Here is a 23,730-nt window from a genome sequence, read left to right as displayed (position 1 = left end):
CATATGGGTGTCCAAGTTTAGACGCTTGACAGCAGACCTTGAAGATGTTGCCCGTCAGAAGGCCGTTCTTGCTCAGAATCACAAATGGAGTGATATTGAAAACCTCCCAAAAGCGGACAAACTTATGTTCGAAACATGGAATGCTATCCCCGACATTTATGTAAACATTGAAAAGTATGCGCTTGGAGTCCTGTTGATCTTTGGATCCACATATGTATGTGAGCAGCTGTTCTCCAACATGAACTTTATTAAAAACAAACATCGCGCACGCCTCACAGATGACGGCTTGCGATCCTGTGTAAAGATGAAGGTGACGTCATACAGCCCTGATGTGCAGATGCTGTGCACTGAGGTCCAGGAGCAGAAATCCCATTAACCAAGTATGATACATATTTTAATTGCCTATTATTTTAGGAATATTCATATTTTTTCATTGTTCAGTGAAATAGTCCTTTTATTTTTCAGGTTGACAGCTGGCTGACGTTATTTTTGGTTTGCGGCTGGCAGAAAATTTAAGTTCAGCGTTTTTCATAAATACAAGAAGAACTCAAATAGACATTGAGTATTTTACTTAAAAGTAACCTTCAACCCAACGTCTTTTTTTCGGAGTTCAAAATGTTTTTGTTGCATGCAGAAATGTAATTTCGTTTTCTCTGCAGGAGTTCATCAATTTCATAAATGCAACACATTATAGTTTGTTTATACATAGCATAAAGGCAAAACAAAATGTTGTATGCAGTGTTATTTCATTTTAAATGTCAAATGGGTTTTGCGGCTCCCAGTGTTTTCTTTTCTGTGGGAAACGGGTCCAAGTGGCTCTTTCAGTGGTAAAGGTTGCTGACCCCTGAATTAGGTGACTCACCCCCTCACCTACCCCACCATTCACTGTGATCATGGCAGATCGACATCAGCATCAGATTCTAACTGTCCCACTTCCCCGTGACTCCCAATTCCAAAAATATACCTGCCTTCTCTTTAGGCCCCTCTAGTGCTGAATCCTCCACTACTACACAGCATGGAGGATTTCAGAGGTTCCTACACCCCTCAATTTTTTTATGACTGCTTATAATCTTGGAGCAACGTCCTCTCCTTTAGGACAATGGAGACTCAAGAAAATCTCTTTAATTTATTTCTCCCTGCCCAGCCCAGGAATAAAGTGGCTATCTAAACCACACACTACACTGGGAATGATTGAGCTAGATGCCAGAGGAAGTGTGTTATCTTTTCTGGAGTAATTTGTAATGCCTCCGACAATTTGCGGGCAGGAGCAGAGTCCCAGCTTGTTGAAGGATAAGTCCCAGCTCTATGTCTATATACTACCCAGTCTCTTGTTAGTGTCTTATTAAAGAGGAGTCCCAGCTTGTTGAAGGATAAGTCCCGGCTCTATGTCTATATACTACCCAGTCTCATGTTAGTGTCTTATTAAAGAGGAGTCCCAGCTTGTTGAAGGATAAGTCCCGGCTCTATGTCTATATACTACCCAGTCTCATGTTAGTGTCTTATTAAAGAGGAGTCCCAGCTTGTTGAAGGATAAGTCCCGGCTCTATGTCTATATACTACCCAGTCTCATGTTAGTGTCTTATTAAAGAGGAGTCCCAGCTTGTTGAAGGATAAGTCCCGGCTTTATGTTAATGTACAGTTCCTAGTCTGCCTCCAAGCTCCAGCCTCCAGTTATGCAAGCCCCAAGACCCCAGCCTCGAACCTCAAGACCCCAGCCTCAAACTCCAAGAACCCAGGCCTCGTCAAGTCTTCACCTGGTTTGGGGTCAGAGCCTGAGTCAAGACCCAGGTTCTGGGTCATTATCCAGACTCGGGCTCGGAGTCCACGCCCAGGCTCCTTGTTCCCAGTCCCTCGTCCCGGTCCTGCTTCCCTAGCCTAGTCTGCGACCTGTCCTGTCCTTTAGTTTTGTCTTGTCCTGTTCCTAGTACTTCAGTGTAGTATTGCGTCCTGCATTTGGGTCCATTCCAAACGTCCCCCTTATGACACTGAGCTTTATCCCCTTCCCTGCCCTTACCTCCTCACCGCCTGTACTGTGGTCCTGACTCACCTGGTTTCAGGATGTTCTGAGATGGCATCTGGACCCTCCATGTAGAATTTGATGATGATCACGACTGTTAAGTAAGTGGCAGCACAGGTCCCCAGTATGCTGAGAGAGTGAAAGGACAGGTGAGGCACGCCTCCCTCCATTCTGAGGCTGCCAACCACCACACGTACACAAACACTTCACACACACACATATACACACTCACACCAAACCTACAGACACGCACACTCACCCCATTGGCTTACAGTCTCAAACACAGATACATAGCCCTGCATTCTGCAGTAGGCTTATGGTCTCGATATAGGTCACTGGGACTAGGCAGATTAATAGTTTAGCATGGACTAGATGGGCCAAAGGGTCTATTTCAGTTCTCTGACTCTGTGATTATGGCATAAATGTGAGTGTTTGGTATCACGAACTTGCTGCTAGAGGTGGTGGTGAAGTGAGATACAGTCACAGTGATTTGGCAAGCTGCGGAGGATGCACAAATAGAATGGCAGAGTTTTAAAAAGGCCAGCATGGATGAGTTGCGATGAAGGGACTGTTCCTGCGACGCTGTAACTCTCTGACTATTACAAAGGAATGTTAACATAACACTGGGAAAGCATCGGACGTAGGAGCAGAGTTAGGCAATTTGGCTCATTGAATCTTCCTGATCTCCATGGCTTCTCTGCTTTTACTAATCAAGAACCGATCAACCCCCACTTTAAATACCCACTGTGTCGTTACTTCCACAGCCATCTGTCGCAATGAATTCTGTAGATTCAATGCCCTCTGACTGAGGAAATTCCCTGTCATCTCTGTTCTAAAGGGATGTCCTTCTATTCTGAGGCTGTGCTCTCTGGTCCTTGATTACCCCAAAATATTAATGTGATTGGAGAAAGTCAGTGTGAGTTTGTTGAAGGGAAATTATGCTGAAAAATCGCAGCTGTGATGTTGAAGATGTACAATTAATTATGGAGAGCAGTGAATGTCGTGTATTCCCATTTTTAAAAGGCTTCTGATAAAAATACACAAAACTAGTCAGTACACAAAAGCAAATCCTAAGGCAAGGGGAATAACATTCTGGTGTGCAACTTAAGTAGGCAGGATCTAGAATTTGGATGAAGGGGTCATTTACTGGGTAACTGATAGCGACTAAATGGGTGTCACTATTCTCAACATAAGGCAATGGTTTGGTTGAGGGAGATCAGCAGAACGAGTGGGGGTCACATAGATTTCTAGCCAGACTTGACAGACTAGATACAGGAAGGCTGTTCAGCCCAGAATTACATTCCATGGTAACTGCCCACCATAACTGTACTGACCTTTCCTGATTTACCCACATTAGGACCATAACTCCCACACCTTGCCTATTCAAATATCAGTCTAAGTAACTCAAGTGTAAGTATAGGAAACAGTCATTACATTAAAAAGGACATTCTGTTGGGTAAGTTAATTGGACAACGCAGGTTGCCCCCCATTGGGATGGGATTACTCTATAGCTGGTTTAGATGGGAATGGGGTTATTGTGGGATTAGTTTAAATCAGGATGGGGTTGTGGTAGGGTTGGTTTAGATGGGAATGGGGTTATTGTGGGACTGGTTTAGATGGAAGTGGGGTTATTGTAGGATTAGTTTAAATCAGGATAGGGTTGTGGTAGGGATGGTTTAGACGGAAGTGGGGTTATTGTAGGGTTGGTTTAGATGGGAATGGGGTTATTGTAGGATTAGTTTAAATCAGGATAGGGTTGTGGTAAGGATGGTTTAGATGGAAGTGGGGTTATTGTAGGGTTGGTTTAGATGGGAATGGGGTTATTGTAGGATTAGTTTAAATCAGGATAGGGTTGTGGTAGGGATGGTTTAGATGGAAGTGGGGTTATTGTAGGGAAGGTTTAGATGGGAATGGGGCTATTGTAGGGTTGGTTTAGATGGGAATGGGGTTATTGTGGGATTGGTTTAGATGGGAATGGTATTAGAGTATAATTTATGTAGCTGATAATAGGGTTATTGTAGGAATGGTTTAGATGGGAATGGGGTTATTGTGGGATTAGTTTAAATCAGGATAGGGTTGTGGTAGGGTTGGAATAGATGGAAGTGGGGTTATTGTAGGATTAGTTTAAATCAGGATAGGGTTGTGGTAGGGATGGTTTAGATGGAAGTGGGGTTATTGTAGGGATGGTTTAGATGGGAATGGGGCTATTGTAGGGTTGGTTTAGATGGGAATGGGGTTATTGTGGGATTGGTTTAGATGGGAATGGTATTAGAGTATAATTTATGTAGCTGATAATGGGGTTATTGTAGGAATGGTTTAGATGGGAATGTGTCAGTCTCTGTGCTGTACAACCCTCTGACTAAGCTATTACAGAAAGTAAAATGCAATGCAAATAAAGCCAACAATGGGAAGGAGGTAAGAGAGAGGAGAGAGTGTATGAATCTGATAATGGAAACCAAAAATACACTTTGGGACTGATGTAAACTTTCTGCTCCAGGAAGGTGGGGGGAGGAGGGGAGATCTCTGCAGGGCTGACCCAGAATTTTCTGTGACATGGGTTCCCCTCCTAACCTCCCCACTCTAGGGAGATTGGACTCACTTTCTCATTCCCTCCTCTTTACTGAAATATTCCATCCTAGGCAGCATCTTGGAGAATCTCATGTGCAACTTCCCTAGAGCCATCACATCCCTCTGTCCCCCATGGGTATTTAATCCCATATGACTTTGTGTAATAACCTCTGCATCACAAATATCAAAAGTTCATTAAAACCTGCAATGATTGAACTCCATTGCTGGCTGCCTGCTGATTCCCTTTTGTCTGGATTGATGACCTCATGACAAATTGGACTGACTATTATGTATTGGCCAGAACCGATATTGTTACTGAGCAAAGCAGAGAGCCTGAGCAAAAATAAAACCAGCCTGCATCTTGTAGATTATTGCAAAGATCTGAGTCCAGGATCTGTTGATTAGGATCAAGGTTATGGAGCTCAAAGTGGGGACCAAGCGTATTAAATCCAAGTTAGTTGGTGATGTCAAGTTGGGAGGGAATGTGTGCACAGGTAGACTGAGCAGCTGATTGGAAATGGAATTGGAATTGGTACTGATGTACTGAGATACAATAAAAAGCTTCTCTTGCATACTGATTGTATGGATCAATTCATTACATAATGTATTGAGGTAAAACAATAACAGAATGCGGAATAAAAAGTAACAGCTGCAGAGAAAGTGCAGTGCAGGAAGACAATAGGGTACAATATCATAACAATGCAGATCATGAGGTTAAAAAACCATCTTATTGCACTGGGGCTCATTCAATAGTCTTATAAGTAAGATTCTTTGTGCAAGAAGGTTAATGAATGTTAATGTTTAATGTGAAGTAATGACAGCAGTTATTGAATGCTCAAGGGTGACTCTCTGCCTTGGCATTGAGTGGTACTGTCTGGGTTACATGTACCAGTCCACAACCTTTGGCTCAGTGACCTACACCCAGGACACAGCCTCAGTCAGGACACTGTCTGCCCCTCTAAGTGTGTTGCCAGGTGTCTGTACCTGATGTACTTCTGGAAGGCAAGCTCCTCGGGAACAGACAGGGGAAGGATGATGAACAGGCAGATGGCAGTCAGCCCCAGACGATGGTTCACGTACCATAATTGTGCTGATCCCTCATCGCCTGGCGAGGTGGCATTGCTGGCCACCGAGTCACACACTATAACACAAAGAACAGGTCAAATGGTACCATCCTTCTCACAGTGAGCATCGCAGCGCACAACTCGCTAAGCAACTATCCATTTGATGTCAATCACAGGAAGCCAGTCATGGTATTGGTCACAGGACACCAATCACAGAGCACAGCACACAGGCCACTGGCCATTCATCACGCTGGCTAGAAAGGAGTTAAATGTGATAAGTATCTAAGTACAATGAGCCGTGGACCGTGGAAGCAGGCAAAATAAATATTGTTGTGTGGTTGAAGAAGTGGAGGCTGCCATTTTGTGAGACTGTTCTTCAAACAGTTCTTGCTCAGGAATGGTTTTGACCAGAGCAATCAATAGTGTACACAGTGAGATCCCAGCTGGTCATCTGCAAAACCAGAGATAATTTCCAAATGAGGAGTCATTTAATTGAACAGATAACATTACAACACAGTACACGATCTTTGTCCCTCAATGTTTTGCTGATTGTTTAACCAACTTTAAGATCAATCTAACCCTTTCCTCTTACATAGCCCACCATTTTGCTATCAACGGTGTTCCTACCCAAGAGTTTCTTAAATGCCCAGAATGTATCTGTCTCCACCACCACAGGGTGTAATACTCACTATTCTGTGTGTAAAAAAAAAAGTTCCCTTTGACATCCCCCCTAAATTTTTATCAATCACCTTAAAGTTATCACAAACAAAATGCTAGAGGAACTCAGCAGGTTAGATTATGCTGAGATACTTCATTGGGACTGAAGGGTATCAGCCCAAAACATCGACTCTATTCCTCTTCATAAATGCTGCCTGACCTGTTGAGTTTCTCCAGCATTTGTGTGTCTAGATTTCCATAATCTGCAGAATCTCCTGTGTTTACTTTAAAATTATACTCCCACGAATTAGCCATTTCTGACCTGGAAAAAAAGTCTTTGGCTATCTACTTGATCTATACCTCTTAGCATCTTGTACACATCTGTCTAGTCACCTCCCATCCTCCCTTGCTCCAGAGAGAAGCTCATGCTTGCTCGACCTGTCTTTATTTGTCATGCTCTCCAATTCAGGCAATTCCCTGGTAAATCTCTCCTGCACGCTCTCTAAATATTCCAGATACTTCCTCAAATGAGGCAGTCAGAACTAAACACAATGTTGCCTGTGTGAACTAACCAGGGTGTTATAGCACTGCAACCCAGCTGATTGTGGTTTGGTAGAAATGACAGGTTTATGGAAAGAACAGCCCATGATCTGAGACAGCCAGAGCCCAGTGTGTGGCTGACCAGGTAGAACACACTTGTCTCAGGAAGCTGAAAGAAAGCGACCTGAGGTCGGTCTGTGGGAAGAATCATAAAGCTGCAGCCTTGACTTTATTTCTTACATCCTTCACATATATAAGGAGTAAAAATCTTTACGTTATCTCTCCATCTAAATGTGCAATCACAGTAATTTATAATAAATCAAACAGTCAATGTAATATAGAGTACACTCAAATCAGTGTGAGTTCAACACTGATGGCCTGATGGAAGAAGCTGTCCCGGGGCCTGTTGGTCCTGACTTTTGTGCTCAGTACCGTTGCCCAGATGGTAACAGCTGGAATGGAGTGTGGTTGAGATGGTTGGTCCCCGTGATCCTACGGGCCCACCTGTCCTGAATCATGGGAAGTTCACTAGTGCAGATGTGCTGGGCTGTCAGCACCACTCTCTGCAGAGTCCTGCGATTAAGGGAGGTACAGTTCCCATACCAGGCAGTGATACAGCCAGTCAGGATGCTCTCAATTGTGTCCCTGTAGAAAGTTCTTAGGATTTGGGGCCCACATCAAATTTCCTCAAGCCTCTGAGATGAAAGAGGCACTGTTGTGCCTTCTTCACCACATAGCTGGTGTGTACAGACCATGTGAGGTCCTTGGTGATGTGGATGGCGAGGAACTTGAAGCTATTTACCCTCTCAATCCCAGATCCATTGATGTCAATGGGGTTAGCCCATCTCCATTCTCCTGTAATCCACAACCAGCTCCTTTGTTTTTGCGACATTGAGGGAGAGGTTGTTTTCTTGACACCACTGTGTCAGACAGATGACTTCTTCCCTGTAGGCCACCTCATTATTGTTTGAGATAAGGCCAATCAATGTAGTGTCATCGGCAAATTTAATTAGCATATCGGAGCTGTGTATGGTCGTGTATACAGGGAGTAAAGGAGGGGACAGTACACAGCCCTGAGGGGCTCCTGTATTGAGAGTCAGAGGGTTGGAGGTGAGGGAGCCCACTCTTACAACCTGCTGGCAATCTGACAGTAAGTCCAGGATTCAGCTGCACAAGGCAGGGTCAAGGCCAACATCTCTGAGCTTCTTGTCGAGCCTGGATGGAACTATGGTGTTGAATGCTGAACTGTAGTCCAAGAACAGCATTCTCACATAAGTATCCTCCTCCAGATGTGTAAGGATGGTGTGTAGAGCAGGGGCTATTGCATCATCTGTTGATCGGTTGTGTCGGTAGGTGAATTGCAGAGGGTCCAGTTTGGGTGATAACAAGCTGCAGATGTAGTCCTTGACACAGGCTAGTCAGATGAGTCTGAACCAATGACCTCAATACCTAGTAAGAAAGAAGATAACAATGGAGAACTTGTGGTGAAGAAGCAGTAAAAATTCGGGAGGCCAACCATCCTTGAAGGGAATGACACCACTTCCAAAATGTGGAAACTAACAGCGTGCAGGATCAGGTTTCCTATCACTGGCACATGCCATGAAATTTGTTGTTTTGTCATAGCAGTACATTGCAAAAGCATAATAATATATGTGTTCATGGGTTGTTCCATTGTCCATTCAGAAATCTGGTGGCAAAGGGGAAGAATCTGTTCCTACAACATTGAGTGTGTGTCCTCATTGATGAGAAGAGGGCCCACTCTGGCTGTGATGGATGCCACTTTTTGAAGGAGCACTCAAATCTGAGGATGCTTTTGCACATGATGCACATCATGGCTGAGTTTACAACTTTCTGCCTATTTTCCCAGTCCTGTGCAGTGGCCCCTCCATACCAAATGATGATGAAACCAGTTAGAATGCTACCCACAATACACCTGTAGAAGTTTGCAAACATCTTTGGTGACATACTATCTCCTCAAACTCTTAATGAAATATGGCCACTGTAGCCCCACCTTTATAATTGCATCAATACCTGACCCAGGATATATCTTCAGGCATATTGACACCTAAGAATTTGAAACTCCTCACCTTTTCACACTGCTGATCCTCAGGACTGGTGTAATTACCCTTGATTTCCCCTTCCTGAAGTCCAGAATCAATTCCTTGGCCTTACTGAAGTTGAGTGTAACATTGTTATAGCAACACCATTCAACCAGCTGAACCATCTTGCTTCTGTACCCTTCCTCATCACTATTTGAAATTCTGCTGACAATAGTTGTGCCATCATCAAATTTATAGATGAGATTTGAGCAGTGCCTAGCCACTCTGTGGTGGATGTAGAGAGAATAGAGCAGTGGACTAAGCACATATCCTTGATATGCACCAATGTGGATTGTCAGCGAGGAGGAGTTGTTACTTCTGATCCACACTGACTGTGGTCTCCTGGTGCTGAAGTCAAAGAGGGAAGTACAGCGGTTTTGGAGCTTGTTGATTAGAACTGAGGGTATGATTGTGTTGAACACTGAGATGCATTCGATAAGCAGCAGACTGACCTAGGTATTGCTATTGTCCAGGTGAGTGGAGAGCCAGTGAGATTGCATCAGCTGTAGACCTATTGTGGGGATAGGCAAATTGTAGCAGGTCCAGGTTCTTGCTTAGGCAGGAGTTGACTTTGGTCATGACTATCCTCTCAAAGTGCTTCATTACAGTAGATGAGAGTGCTATTAGGTGAGAGTTGTTGAGACAGCTCACCCTGCTTTTCATGGGCATTGGTATGATGACCACCTATTTGAAGTGGGTGGATAACTCTGACTGGTTGAAGATGTCCTTGAAAGCCTTCACCAATTAGTTGGCAAGTTGGCACAGATTGTCAATGCCCTACCAGATACACCATCAGTGGTATGTTTCACGTTGTGAGAGCTGATATGCATCTAATTCATCTCTAATTGGCATTGTTTTTTTCATCTTAAAATAGCCTTCCATAGGTTGTTCCTGGTCTTTGAACAGTTCTGGATCACCGATGTTGAAGTTTGTCAATCTAGCCCTCCGCAGACTATGAATCTCCAGATTCATTCAGGTTTGGGTGAACACTCATCCATACAGTTCTTGATGAAGTAGGTGATAGCTGTGGCCTATTCATTCAGATTCAAAAATGAGTCCCGGAATATTGTGCAGTCCACTGCCTCAAAGTAGTCCTGCACGAGCTGCTGTGTCTCCCCTGACTACCACCATTAGTGCTGCTGTTTTCAGTCTCTGCCTGCAGCAGGATTACGAGTACTGCCAGGTGATCAAACTTTCCAAAGTGTGGGTGTGGGCTGGCACAGTGAGCACTCTTGATGGTGGTCAGGGGTGTTGGCTCCTCTGGTTTCACGGGTGATATGTTGATGGTAGTTGTTCAGACATTTCTTCAGGCTGCCCTGGTTAAAATCTCCCACAATGAAAGGGAAAGCATCCCAGAGTGCTGTTCCATGACTACTAATCACAGTGCTCAGCTCCTCCAAAGCCTGCCTGATGTTGGTCTGAGATGGAATGTACACTCCCAGTAGGATGTTGGTGGAAATCTTCCTCTGCAGATAAAATGGATGGTCCTTGATTGCTAGACGTTCCAGGTTGAGTGAACAGGACTGAGACAGAACTGCTTCATCTGTGTACCATGATGCACATCCTCTACCTTTACAAGACTCAGCTGGCTCGTCTTTGTGGAGAATGGTGAAGCCATTGTGATGCAGTGCTGCATCTGGAATGGTGTGGGAAAGCCACGTTTCCATAAAGCAAAGTGTACAACAATACTTGCTATTCCTCTGGTGCAGCAATCCTGCCCTAAGATCTTCAGTTTTATTTTCCAGAGGTGGTGCATTTGCAATTGAATAGTAGAGAGTGGGGGTCTGTGTTTCAAGCATGTAGCACAATCTGGCTTCCCTGCTTCCATTTTCTTAAAGAGGAAATGACCTGATTCTGCAGTCTGGGATCCATTGATATCACTAGATTTGAGTATTGATGTATCTTTCAAGCATCTTAAAATAATATTGCTTACTGAAGTACACATGGCTGTGACTGTGGATTTCAGCTGTAGTGGATCTAAACAGGAATATTTGATGATTCCCATCAGAGCTGCATGCAAAGAGTCACCACCAATCTTAGACTGGGATCAAGAGGAGCACTTAGCTGCCGTGAATTCCTATTCCCATGTAGTACCCTTATTATTCCTTCACTGTTCAGGAAGCACAGAGAAACTTAGTGGGTAAGAGCACTGAGATTTAGTTTTGTATGATTTGTTTTAAACTGAACTAATAAAGGCAATTTCCTGTTCACAGAGCCTAATCAATAATATTTTTGAGAGTGAATATCTGTAACAATATATGAATGTCACTAACAAGGAACTAACAAGAGTGTTAGGGCATATTTTGGAGTTGGGATATACATAAATATTAATTTCAGTGGCAAGTAGTCTTCATACCGGAATGTGGATTGCAGATTGAATTTAAATTCAATGCAGCTCAGCAATGGTCTTCCAGGAGCTGCAGACTGCGAGTGATCACCTGCGTTGTCTGCATATGCGTGAATGCAACAGGAGAGAGACAATCGGGATTAACATTCCTTTTGGGTGTCCAGAATGTTGGAAGTGTTTGAAAATTATAGGTAATTCAAATGAAGCATTGCAGAACATTGTAACTATAGGATTGTCCTGCTGTTACCTTTGACCTTTAGCATATCTAAAGTTATGTAATATTGGGTCAGGCAGGCCTCTTCTTCCAAGAGTGTCATGAATATGATGCCTGATGCTTGATTTTGTTCGATAAAAACTTCTGCGCTTCAGTGTCTCTCTGGTAACTTTGTTCACAGTCACAGCGTTTGGGGGCTTGTCCGGGATATGTTCCTAACCCATCAGGTGGTCAGTGATCTCAGCAGCCTAAGTGCTGAGCATTTTTAAAATTAACACTCACATTCAGATCTGTTTGGTTCAGTGACCATGGAACCATGAAATACCACAAATGTGGCAAAGAGCTGAACTCGTGGTTATAAAAGTAGTGTGGCGTGTGCGCGTGCATGTGTGTCTATGTAAAATATCAACAATTCTGTGTCAATTTGGTGAAAGGCTGCTACTGACTACCCAGGACCCCAGTAGGATGTGGGAAAATATAGTAGTAAACCTGTTAGTGAGTGTGCTTTTGTGTTTTAAGAATAAGTCTATAACCTTGGTGTAACAGTTTTAAATGCAATGGAATACAAGAGGCATTATGAGTTCAGATGCACATAGGTGGCAGATTGCAGGGTACATACTTTGTTGTTCTTTGTATGTACTGTTTATTTTCTATTTATCATTTATATTTTGCATAATCGGGAATTTAGTGTGGAGATATTTGAGGGAGAGGTTCTGCCCAGATACGTATGTTAGGCATGCACCCATTGAGGTCAGAAAATGTCAGGTCAGGAACCCTAATGAACCGAGCAAGCTCTTGACCCTGATTACAACCATTCATAAGCCTTTTATCCCTGGGGAGAAGCAGAAAATGTTGTCACTTAATGTCACCTGCAGGAATGTAGAATTCTGGTGCAAGCTGGAGAAAATGATTGAAATTCATCAGGTGCACTCCAAAGATATCCATGTGCTGGTAAAAGCGGTGTCCAAGGAATATATGGGGCAGTATGGCCAAGGGGGTGCCGGATGGTAAATGGGCAACTACCGGGAATAGAAACATTGAAACTTAGAAAACCTGCAGCACAATGCAGGCCCTTTGGCCTACAAAGCTGTGCTGAACGTGTCCTTACCGTAGAAATTACCTAGGGTTACCTATAGCCCTCTATTTTTCTAAACTCCATGTACCTATACAGGTGTGTCTTAAAAGACCCTATCGTATCTGCCTCCACTGTCATCACCGGCAGCCCATTCCAGGCACTCACCACTCTGCGTAAAAAAAAACCTTACCCCTGACAGCCCACCAGAGAGTTTTAGATTTGGAGATTATGGTGGGATCAACCTACTCTGTGATAATATCATGAGTGAGTGAGATAACCCAAAGGAGGGGGAAGAGAAGTCGTAAAGTGGCTGCAGTGAATGTAGTTGCCATGACATCACAGAAAACTTGCTTTGTGTGCCAGTAGCCAGGGCATATAGCAAGGAACTGTTGGAGTAAACATAGGTGGGTAAAGGAGATCGGAGCAAGAGGCGAAGAGGGAAGAGGTAAAAGAAGCTTGGAGAGAAGCTGTTTTTTTTTAAACTGTTCTGGGCAAAGAGACTAGACTGCGCAGGCTCGTGACGTAGCGCACCAAAGGTTTAAAAAGAAAGGCCGCCATATACAGAGGCCATCATCGTGGTGGCCATTGTTGGAGTGGACTGAGACAGAGTGGGACGGCTTTGGCTCAATCAGGCTTCAGAAAGAACAGGCGGAGGTGAGGTTTGAACGGGGCACAACTGCGCAAGTGCATGAAAGTGAGGCAGCGGGAGAATTTAAATAGCAAGCAGAGGCTGACTACGAGCTTCACTCCAGGTGAGGTAAGGCCGGGTAAGCTCCTTTAATTAATTTAATTAGATTAGGAGTAGGTAATGCAGGCAGCAGTTAGGGCAGTTGAGTGCTCCGTTTGCAGTATGTGGGAAGTCAGGGCGAGCACTGTTGTCCCTGATGACTACACCTGTAAAAGGTGCATCCAGCTGCAGCTCCTGACAAACCGAGTTAGGGAACTGGAGCTGGAGCTGGATGAACTTTGGATCATTCAGGAGGCAGAGGCAGAAATAGACAGAAGTTTCAGGGAGATAGTCACCCCTAGGAGACAGGAGACAGGTAGTTGGGTGGCTGTCAGGAGAGGGAAGGGGAATAGACAGGAAGAGCAGAGTATCCCTGTGGCCGTTCCCATCAACAATAAGTATACCGTTTTGGATTCTATTGGTGGGGACGACCTACCAGGGACAAGTTGCAGTGGTTGTGTCTCTGGCACCAAGACTGGACCCTCAGCTTAGAAGGGAAGGAGGGAAAAGAAGAGAGCAGTAGTGATAGGGGATTTGATAGTTAGGGGGACAGGTAGGAGATTCTGTGCCAGAGATCGAAAATCCCGGATGGTCTGTTGCCTCTCTGGTGCCAGGGTCCACTATATCTTGGATCGAGTTCTCAGTATTCTCTTGAGGGAGGGTGAGCAGCCGGATGTCGTGGTCCATGTAGGGACCAATGACGTGGGTGGGAAGAGTGAGGAGGTCCTGAAATATGAGTTTAGGGAGCTACGTGCCAAGTTAAAGGACAGGACCTCCAGGATAGCAATCTCAGGATTGCTACCAGTGCCACGTGCAGGTGGGTTTAGAAATAGTGAGATAGTGCAGATCAACATGTGGCTGAAGACATGGTGCAGGAGGGAGGGCTTCAGATTTATAGATAATTGGGCAGATTTCCAGAGAATGTGGGACCTCTTCCGGTGGGACGGTTTACATCTGAACTGGAGGGGGACAAATATTCTTGCAGGTAGGTTTGCTAGAGAGGCTCCAGTGGATTTAAACTAGATAAAAGGGGGAAGGGGAACCAGAGTGTAGGAACAGATGTATGGGAGAAGGAAGAAAAAGAAGACAGTAAAGTTTTTTGTACTGTTAGAGATAAACAGCGAGGAAGAGGTGGAGAATTTCTTAAATGCATTTATTTTAATGCTAGGAGCATTGTAAGAAAGGTGGATGAGCTTAGAGCATGGATTGATACCTGGAAATATGATGTTGTAGCTATTAGTGAAAAATGGTTGCAGGAGGGGGTGTGATTGGCAACTAAATATTCCTGGATTTCATTGCTTCAGATATGATAGAATCGGAGGGACAAGAGGGGGAGGTGTTACATTGCTTGTCAGAGAAAATATTACAGCGGTGGTCTAGCAGGATAGATTAGAGGGCTTGTCTAGGGAGGCTATTTAGGTGGAATTGAGAAATGGGAAAGGTGTATTAACACTTATAGGGGTGTATTATGGAACACCTAATGGGCAGTGAGAATTGGAGGAGCAAATTTGCAAGGAGATAGCAGATATTTGTAGTAAGCACAAGGTTGTGATTGTGGGAGATTTTAAGTTTCCACACATAGACTGGGAAGCCCATACTGTAAAAGGGATGGATGGTTTGGAGTTTGTAAAATGTGTGCAGGATAGTTTTTTGCAGCAATATATAGAGGTACCAACTAGAGAAGGGATAGTGTTGGATCTTCTGTTAGGGAATGAGATAGGTCAGGTGACGGAGGTATGTGTTGGGGAGCACTTTGGGTCCAGTGATCACAATGCCATTAGTTTCAATATAATTATGGAGAAGGATAGGACTGAACCCAGGGTTGAGATTTTTGATTGGAGAAAGGCTAACTTTGAGGAGATGCAAAAGGACTTAGAAGGAGTGGATGGGACAATTTGTTTTATGGGAAGGATGTAATAGAGAAATGGAGATCATTAAAAGTGAAATTTTGAGGGTACAGAATCTTTATATTTCTGTTAGGTTGAAAGGAAAGGTTAAAAGTTTGAGAGAGCAATGGTTTTCAAGGGATATTGGAAATTTGTTTTAGAAAAAAAGATATATCTACAATAAATATAGGCAGCATGGAGTAAATGAGGTGCTCGAGGAATATAAAGAATGTAAGAAGAATCTTAAGAAAGAAATTAGAAAAGCTAAAAGAAGATATGAGGTTGCTTTGGCAAGTAAGGTGAAAATAAATCCAAAGGGTCTCTACAGTTATATTAATAGCAAAAGGATAGTGAGGGATAAAATTGGTCCCTTAGAGAATCAGAGTAGACAGCTATGTGTGGAGCTGAAAGAGATGGGAGAGATTTTGAACAATTTCTTTTCTTTGTTATTCATTAAGGAGAAGGATATTGAATTATGTAAGGTAAGGGAAACAAGTAGGGTAGTTATGGAAACTATGATGATTAAAGAAGAGGAAGTTCTGTCACTTTTAAGGAATATAGAAGTGGATAAATCTCCGGATCCTGACAGGATATTCCCTAGGACCTTGAGGGAGGTTAGTGTAGAAACAGCAGGGGCTCTGACAGAAATATTTCAAATGTCATTAGAAACAGGGATGGTGCCGGAGGATTGGTGTATTGCTCCTGTGGTTCCATTGTTTAAACAGGGTTCTAAGAGTAAACCTAGCAATTAGCCTGTAAGTTAGACATCAGTGGTGGGTAAATTAATGTAACGTATTCTTGGAGACGGTATATATAATTATCTGGATAGACAGGGTCTGATTAGGAACAGTCAACATGGATTTGTGCATGGAAGGTCATGTTTGACAAATCTTATTGAATTTTTTCAAGAGGTTACAAGGAAAGTTGATGAGGGTAAAGCAGTGGATGTTGTCTATATGGACTTCAGTAAGGCCTTTGACAAGGTTCTGCACAGAAGGTTAGTTAGGAAGGTTCAATCGTTAGGTTTTAAAATTGAAGTAGTAAAATAGATTCAACAGTGGCTGGATGGGAGATGCCAGAGAGTAGTGGTGGATAACTGTTTGTCAGGTTGGAGGCCGGTGACTAGTGGTGTGCCTCAGGGATCTGTATTGGGTCCAATGTTGTTTGTCGTATACGTTAATGATCTGGATGATGGGGTGGTAAATTGGATTAGTAAGTATGCAGATGATACTAAGGTAGGTGGCGTTGTGGATAATGAAGCAGGTTTTCAAAGTTTGCAGAGAGATTTAGGCCAGTTAGAAGTGTGGGCTGAGTGATGGCAGATGGAGTTTAATGCTGATAAGTTTGAGGTGCTACATTTTGGTAGGAATAATCCAAATAGGACATACACAGTAAATGGTAGGGCATTGAAGAATGCAGTAGAACAGAGTGATCTAGGAATAATGGTGCATAGTTCCCTGAAGGTGGAATCTCATGTGGATAGGATGGTGAAGAAAGCTTTTGGTACGTTGGCCTTTATAGATCAAAGCATTGGGATGTAATGTTAAAATTGTACAAGGCATTGGTAAGGCTGAATTTGGAGTATTGTGTGCAGTTCTGGTCACCGAACTATAGGAAAGATGTCAACAAAATAGAGAGAGTACAAGGAAGATTCACTAGAATGTTACTTGGGTTTCAGCACCTAAGTTACAGGGAAAGGTTGAACAAGTTAGGTCTTTAGTCTTTGGAGCATAGAAGGTTAAGGGGGGACCTATAGAGGTATTTAAAATTATGAGGGGTATAGATAGAGTTGATGTGGATAGGCTTTTTCCTTTGAGAGTAGGGGAGATTCAAGCAAAAGCTGAGAGTTAGGGGGCAAAAGTTAAAGGGTAACATGAGGGGGAAATACTTTACTCAGAGAGTGGTACCTGTGTGGAATGAGCTTCCAGTAGAAGTGGTAGAGGCAGGTTCAGTATTGTCATTTAAAGTAAAATTGGATAGGTATATGGACAGGAAAGGAAGAGAGGGTTATGGGCTGAGTGCAGGTCAGTGAGACTAGGTGAGTAAACCTTCAGCACGGACTAGAAGGACTGAGATGGCCTGTTTCCGTGCTGTGATTGTTATATGGAGATGTTTGTTACAGCTGTGGCTTCTCGGGACATGGTTGGAGGCAGTGTCCAGAAAAGAAAGCAGCAAGTGGGAATCGCTCAATAAAGCAGCTCGAATCCAATTGGACTGCTGACCAGATTACACAGCTGGTGAGGTCAGGCAAGTGCCTGATGAAAACCTCTATTGCCAGTGGTGACCATCCACAGATGTACACAAGAGGTTTACTCAACGTCACAAGCCAGTGAACACGCGATCATCAGTAGTAATCACTGATCTACTCTTGCCGATGTCTGGAGAGGTGATCTGAACTATCAATGCAGCAAGTGAAACAATGAGGGTGGAAAGAAGTCATCCCCAGGTACTTGAAAATGAGGGAGTTAAAGTTGTAGAGTTTTGGGTATGTGCAAACAATGAAGGTTCTGTACTGGGGATAGACACAGTGAAGATACTGTACTGGGGATAGACACAGTGAGGATACTGTACTGGGGATAGACACAGTGAAGGTTCTGTACTGGGGATAGACACAGTGAAGGTTCTGTACTGGGGATAGACGCAGTGAAGGTTCTGTACTGGGGATAGACGCAGTGAAGATACTGTACTGGGGATAGACACAGTGAGGATACTGTACTGGGGATAGACACAGTGAAGGTTCTGTACTGGGGATAGACACAGTGAAGGTTCTGTACTGGGGATAGACGCAGTGAAGGTTCTGTACTGGGGATAGACACAGTGAAGGTTCTGTACTGGGGATAGACACAATGAAGGTTCTGTACTGGGGATAGACACAGTGAAGATACTGTACTGGGGATAGACACAGTGAAGGTTCTGTACTGGGGATAGACACAGTGAAGATACTGTACTGGGGATAGACACAGTGAAGATACTGTACTGGGGATAGACACAGTGAAGGTTCTGTACTGGGGATAGACACAGTGAAGATACTGTACTGGGGATAGACACAGTGAAGATACTGTACTGGGGATAGACACAGTGAAGGTTCTGTACTGGGGATAGACACAGTGAAGATACTGTACTGGGGATAGACGCAGTGAAGGTTCTGTATTGGGGATCGACGCAGTGAAAGTTCTGTACTGGGGATAGACACAGTGAAGATACTGTACTAGGGACAGACACAGTGAAGATACTGTACTGGGGATAGACGCAGTGAAGATACTGTACTGGGGATAGACGCAGTGAAGGTTCTGTACTGGGGATAGACGCAGTGAAGGTTCTGTACTGGGGATAGACGCAGTGAAGATACTGTACTGGGGATAGACACAGTGAAGATACTGTACTGGGGATAGACGCAGTGAAGATACTGTACTGGGGATAGACGCAGTGAAGGTTCTGTACTGGGGATAGACGCAGTGAAGGTTCTGTACTGGGGATAGACACAGTGAAGGTTCTGTACTGGGGATAGACACAGTGAAGATACTGTACTGGGGATAGACGCAGTGAAGGTTCTGTACTGGGGACAGACACAGTGAAGATACTGTACTGGGGACAGACACAGTGAAGATACTGTACTGGGGATAGACGCAGTGAAGATACTGTACTGGGGATAGACGCAGTGAAGGTTCTGTACTGGGGATAGACGCAGTGAAGGTTCTGTACTGGGGATAGACGCAGTGAAGGTTCTGTACTGGGGATAGACGCAGTGAAGGTTCTGTACTGGGGATAGACGCAGTGAAGGTTCTGTACTGGGGATAGACGCAGTGAAGGTTCTGTACTGGGGATAGACGCAGTGAAGGTTCTGTACTGGGGATAGACACAGTGAAGATACTGTACTGGGGATAGACGCAGTGAAGGTTCTGTACTGGGGATAGACACAGTGAAGATACTGTACTGGGGACAGACACAGTGAAGATACTGTACTGGGGATAGACGCAGTGAAGATACTGTACTGGGGATAGACGCAGTGAAGGTTCTGTACTGGGGATAGACGCAGTGAAGGTTCTGTACTGGGGATAGACGCAGTGAAGGTTCTGTACTGGGGATAGACGCAGTGAAGGTTCTGTACTGGGGATAGACGCAGTGAAGGTTCTGTACTGGGGATAGACACAGTGAAGATACTGTACTGGGGATAGACACAGTGAAGATACTGTACTGGGTATAGACACAGTGAAGATACTGTACTGGGGACAGACACAGTGAAGGTTCTGTACTGGGGATAGACGCAGTGAAGGTTCTGTACTGGGGATAGATGCAGTGAAGATACTGTACTGGGGATAGACACAGTGAAGATACTGTACTGGGGATAGACGCAGTGAAGATACTGTACTGGGGATAGACGCAGTGAAGGTTCTGTACTGGGGATAGACGCAGTGAAGGTTCTGTACTGGGGATAGACGCAGTGAAGGTTCTGTACTGGGGATAGACGCAGTGAAGGTTCTGTACTGGGGATAGACGCAGTGAAGATACTGTACTGGGGATAGACACAGTGAAGATACTGTACTGGGTATAGACACAGTGAAGATACTGTACTGGGGACAGACACAGTGAAGGTTCTGTACTGGGGATAGACGCAGTGAAGATACTGTACTGGGTATAGACACAGTGAAGATACTGTACTGGGGATAGACACAGTGAAGATACTGTACTGGGGATAGACGCAGTGAAGATACTGTACTGGGGATAGACGCAGTGAAGATACTGTACTGGGGATAGACACAGTGAAGTTTCTGTACTGGGGATAGACGCAGTGAAGGTTCTGTACTGGGGATAGACACAGTGAAGGTTCTGTACTGGGGATAGACACAGTGAAGATACTGTACTGGGGATAGACGCAGTGAAGGTTCTGTATTGGGGATCGACGCAGTGAAGGTTCTGTACTGGGGATAGACACAGTGAAGATACTGTACTGGGGACAGACACAGTGAAGATACTGTACTGGGGATAGACGCAGTGAAGATACTGTACTGGGGATAGACGCAGTGAAGGTTCTGTACTGGGGATAGACGCAGTGAAGGTTCTGTACTGGGGATAGACGCAGTGAAGATACTGTACTGGGGATAGACACAGTGAAGATACTGTACTGGGGATAGACGCAGTGAAGATACTGTACTGGGGATAGACACAGTGAAGGTTCTGTACTGGGGATAGACGCAGTGAAGATACTGTACTGGGGATAGACACAGTGAAGTTTCTGTACTGGGGATAGACGCAGTGAAGGTTCTGTACTGGGGATAGACACAGTGAAGGTTCTGTACTGGGGATAGACACAGTGAAGGTTCTGTACTGGGGATAGACACAGTGAAGATACTGTACTGGGGATAGACGCAGTGAAGATACTGTACTGGGGATAGACACAGTGAAGGTTCTGTACTGGGGATAGACGCAGTGAAGGTTCTGTACTGGGGATAGACGCAGTGAAGGTTCTGTACTGGGGATAGACGCAGTGAAGGTTCTGTACTGGGGATAGACGCAGTGAAGGTTCTGTACTGGGGATAGACACAGTGAAGATACTGTACTGGGGATAGACGCAGTGAAGGTTCTGTACTGGGGATAGACACAGTGAAGATACTGTACTGGGGACAGACACAGTGAAGATACTGTACTGGGGATAGACGCAGTGAAGATACTGTACTGGGGATAGACGCAGTGAAGGTTCTGTACTGGGGATAGACGCAGTGAAGGTTCTGTACTGGGGATAGACGCAGTGAAGGTTCTGTACTGGGGATAGACGCAGTGAAGGTTCTGTACTGGGGATAGACGCAGTGAAGGTTCTGTACTGGGGATAGACGCGGTGAAGATACTGTACTGGGGATAGACACAGTGAAGATACTGTACTGGGTATAGACACAGTGAAGATACTGTACTGGGGACAGACACAGTGAAGGTTCTGTACTGGGGATAGACGCAGTGAAGATACTGTACTGGGTATAGACACAGTGAAGATACTGTACTGGGGATAGACACAGTGAAGATACTGTACTGGGGATAGACGCAGTGAAGATACTGTACTGGGGATAGACGCAGTGAAGATACTGTACTGGGGATAGACACAGTGAAGTTTCTGTACTGGGGATAGACGCAGTGAAGGTTCTGTACTGGGGATAGACGCAGTGAAGGTTCTGTACTGGGGATAGACACAGTGAAGATACTGTACTGGGGATAGACGCAGTGAAGGTTCTGTATTGGGGATCGACGCAGTGAAGGTTCTGTACTGGGGATAGACACAGTGAAGATACTGTACTGGGGACAGACACAGTGAAGATACTGTACTGGGGATAGACGCAGTGAAGATACTGTACTGGGGATAGACGCAGTGAAGGTTCTGTACTGGGGATAGACGCAGTGAAGGTTCTGTACTGGGGATAGACGCAGTGAAGATACTGTACTGGGGATAGACACAGTGAAGATACTGTACTGGGGATAGACGCAGTGAAGATACTGTACTGGGGATAGACACAGTGAAGGTTCTGTACTGGGGATAGACGCAGTGAAGATACTGTACTGGGGATAGACGCAGTGAAGATACTGTACTGGGGATAGACGCAGTGAAGGTTCTGTACTGGGGATAGACGCAGTGAAGGTTCTGTACTGGGGATAGACGCAGTGAAGGTTCTGTACTGGGGATAGACGCAGTGAAGGTTCTGTACTGGGGATAGACGCAGTGAAGATACTGTACTGGGGATAGACGCAGTGAAGGTTCTGTACTGGGGATAGACGCAGTGAAGGTTCTGTACTGGGGATAGACGCAGTGAAGGTTCTGTACTGGGGATAGACGCAGTGAAGGTTCTGTACTGGGGATAGACGCAGTGAAGGTTCTGTACTGGGGATAGACACAGTGAAGATACTGTACTGGGGATAGACACAGTGAAGATACTGTACTGGGTATAGACACAGTGAAGATACTGTACTGGGGACAGACACAGTGAAGGTTCTGTACTGGGGATAGACGCAGTGAAGGTTCTGTACTGGGGATAGATGCAGTGAAGATACTGTACTGGGGATAGACACAGTGAAGATACTGTACTGGGGATAGACGCAGTGAAGATACTGTACTGGGGATAGACGCAGTGAAGGTTCTGTACTGGGGATAGACGCAGTGAAGGTTCTGTACTGGGGATAGACGCAGTGAAGGTTCTGTACTGGGGATAGACGCAGTGAAGGTTCTGTACTGGGGATAGACGCAGTGAAGATACTGTACTGGGGATAGACACAGTGAAGATACTGTACTGGGTATAGACACAGTGAAGATACTGTACTGGGGACAGACACAGTGAAGGTTCTGTACTGGGGATAGACGCAGTGAAGATACTGTACTGGGTATAGACACAGTGAAGATACTGTACTGGGGATAGACACAGTGAAGATACTGTACTGGGGATAGACGCAGTGAAGATACTGTACTGGGGATAGACGCAGTGAAGATACTGTACTGGGGATAGACACAGTGAAGTTTCTGTACTGGGGATAGACGCAGTGAAGGTTCTGTATTGGGGATCGACGCAGTGAAGGTTCTGTACTGGGGATAGACACAGTGAAGATACTGTACTGGGGACAGACACAGTGAAGATACTGTACTGGGGATAGACGCAGTGAAGATACTGTACTGGGGATAGACGCAGTGAAGGTTCTGTACTGGGGATAGACGCAGTGAAGGTTCTGTACTGGGGATAGACGCAGTGAAGATACTGTACTGGGGATAGACACAGTGAAGATACTGTACTGGGGATAGACGCAGTGAAGATACTGTACTGGGGATAGACACAGTGAAGGTTCTGTACTGGGGATAGACGCAGTGAAGATACTGTACTGGGGATAGACACAGTGAAGTTTCTGTACTGGGGATAGACGCAGTGAAGGTTCTGTACTGGGGATAGACACAGTGAAGGTTCTGTACTGGGGATAGACACAGTGAAGGTTCTGTACTGGGGATAGACACAGTGAAGATACTGTACTGGGGATAGACGCAGTGAAGATACTGTACTGGGGATAGACACAGTGAAGGTTCTGTACTGGGGATAGACGCAGTGAAGGTTCTGTACTGGGGATAGACGCAGTGAAGGTTCTGTACTGGGGATAGACGCAGTGAAGGTTCTGTACTGGGGATAGACGCAGTGAAGGTTCTGTACTGGGGATAGACACAGTGAAGATACTGTACTGGGGATAGACGCAGTGAAGGTTCTGTACTGGGGATAGACACAGTGAAGATACTGTACTGGGGACAGACACAGTGAAGATACTGTACTGGGGATAGACGCAGTGAAGATACTGTACTGGGGATAGACGCAGTGAAGGTTCTGTACTGGGGATAGACGCAGTGAAGGTTCTGTACTGGGGATAGACGCAGTGAAGGTTCTGTACTGGGGATAGACGCAGTGAAGGTTCTGTACTGGGGATAGACGCAGTGAAGGTTCTGTACTGGGGATAGACACAGTGAAGATACTGTACTGGGGATAGACACAGTGAAGATACTGTACTGGGCATAGACACAGTGAAG

General features: G+C 44.9%; 1 protein-coding gene across 1 annotated transcript in view; it reads right to left on the bottom strand.

Annotated features, from left to right (window-relative positions):
• Positions 1-23,730, bottom strand: part of slc38a8a (solute carrier family 38 member 8a) — a 104,774-nt gene that overhangs the window by 60,156 nt on the left and 20,888 nt on the right. Inside the window, exons 3-4 of the mRNA XM_059993406.1 lie at positions 5,570-5,726; positions 2,048-2,146 (exon numbers count right to left, since the gene is read on the bottom strand). Of these exons, the coding sequence (XP_059849389.1) occupies positions 2,048-2,146; positions 5,570-5,726 (256 nt within the window). The remainder of the gene's footprint in view (positions 1-2,047; positions 2,147-5,569; positions 5,727-23,730) is intronic.

The sequence above is a fragment of the Hypanus sabinus genome, chromosome 17, assembly GCF_030144855.1.
Source record: "Hypanus sabinus isolate sHypSab1 chromosome 17, sHypSab1.hap1, whole genome shotgun sequence".
NCBI lineage: Eukaryota > Metazoa > Chordata > Chondrichthyes > Myliobatiformes > Dasyatidae > Hypanus > Hypanus sabinus.
This window is presented reverse-complemented; position numbering and strand designations above follow the sequence as displayed.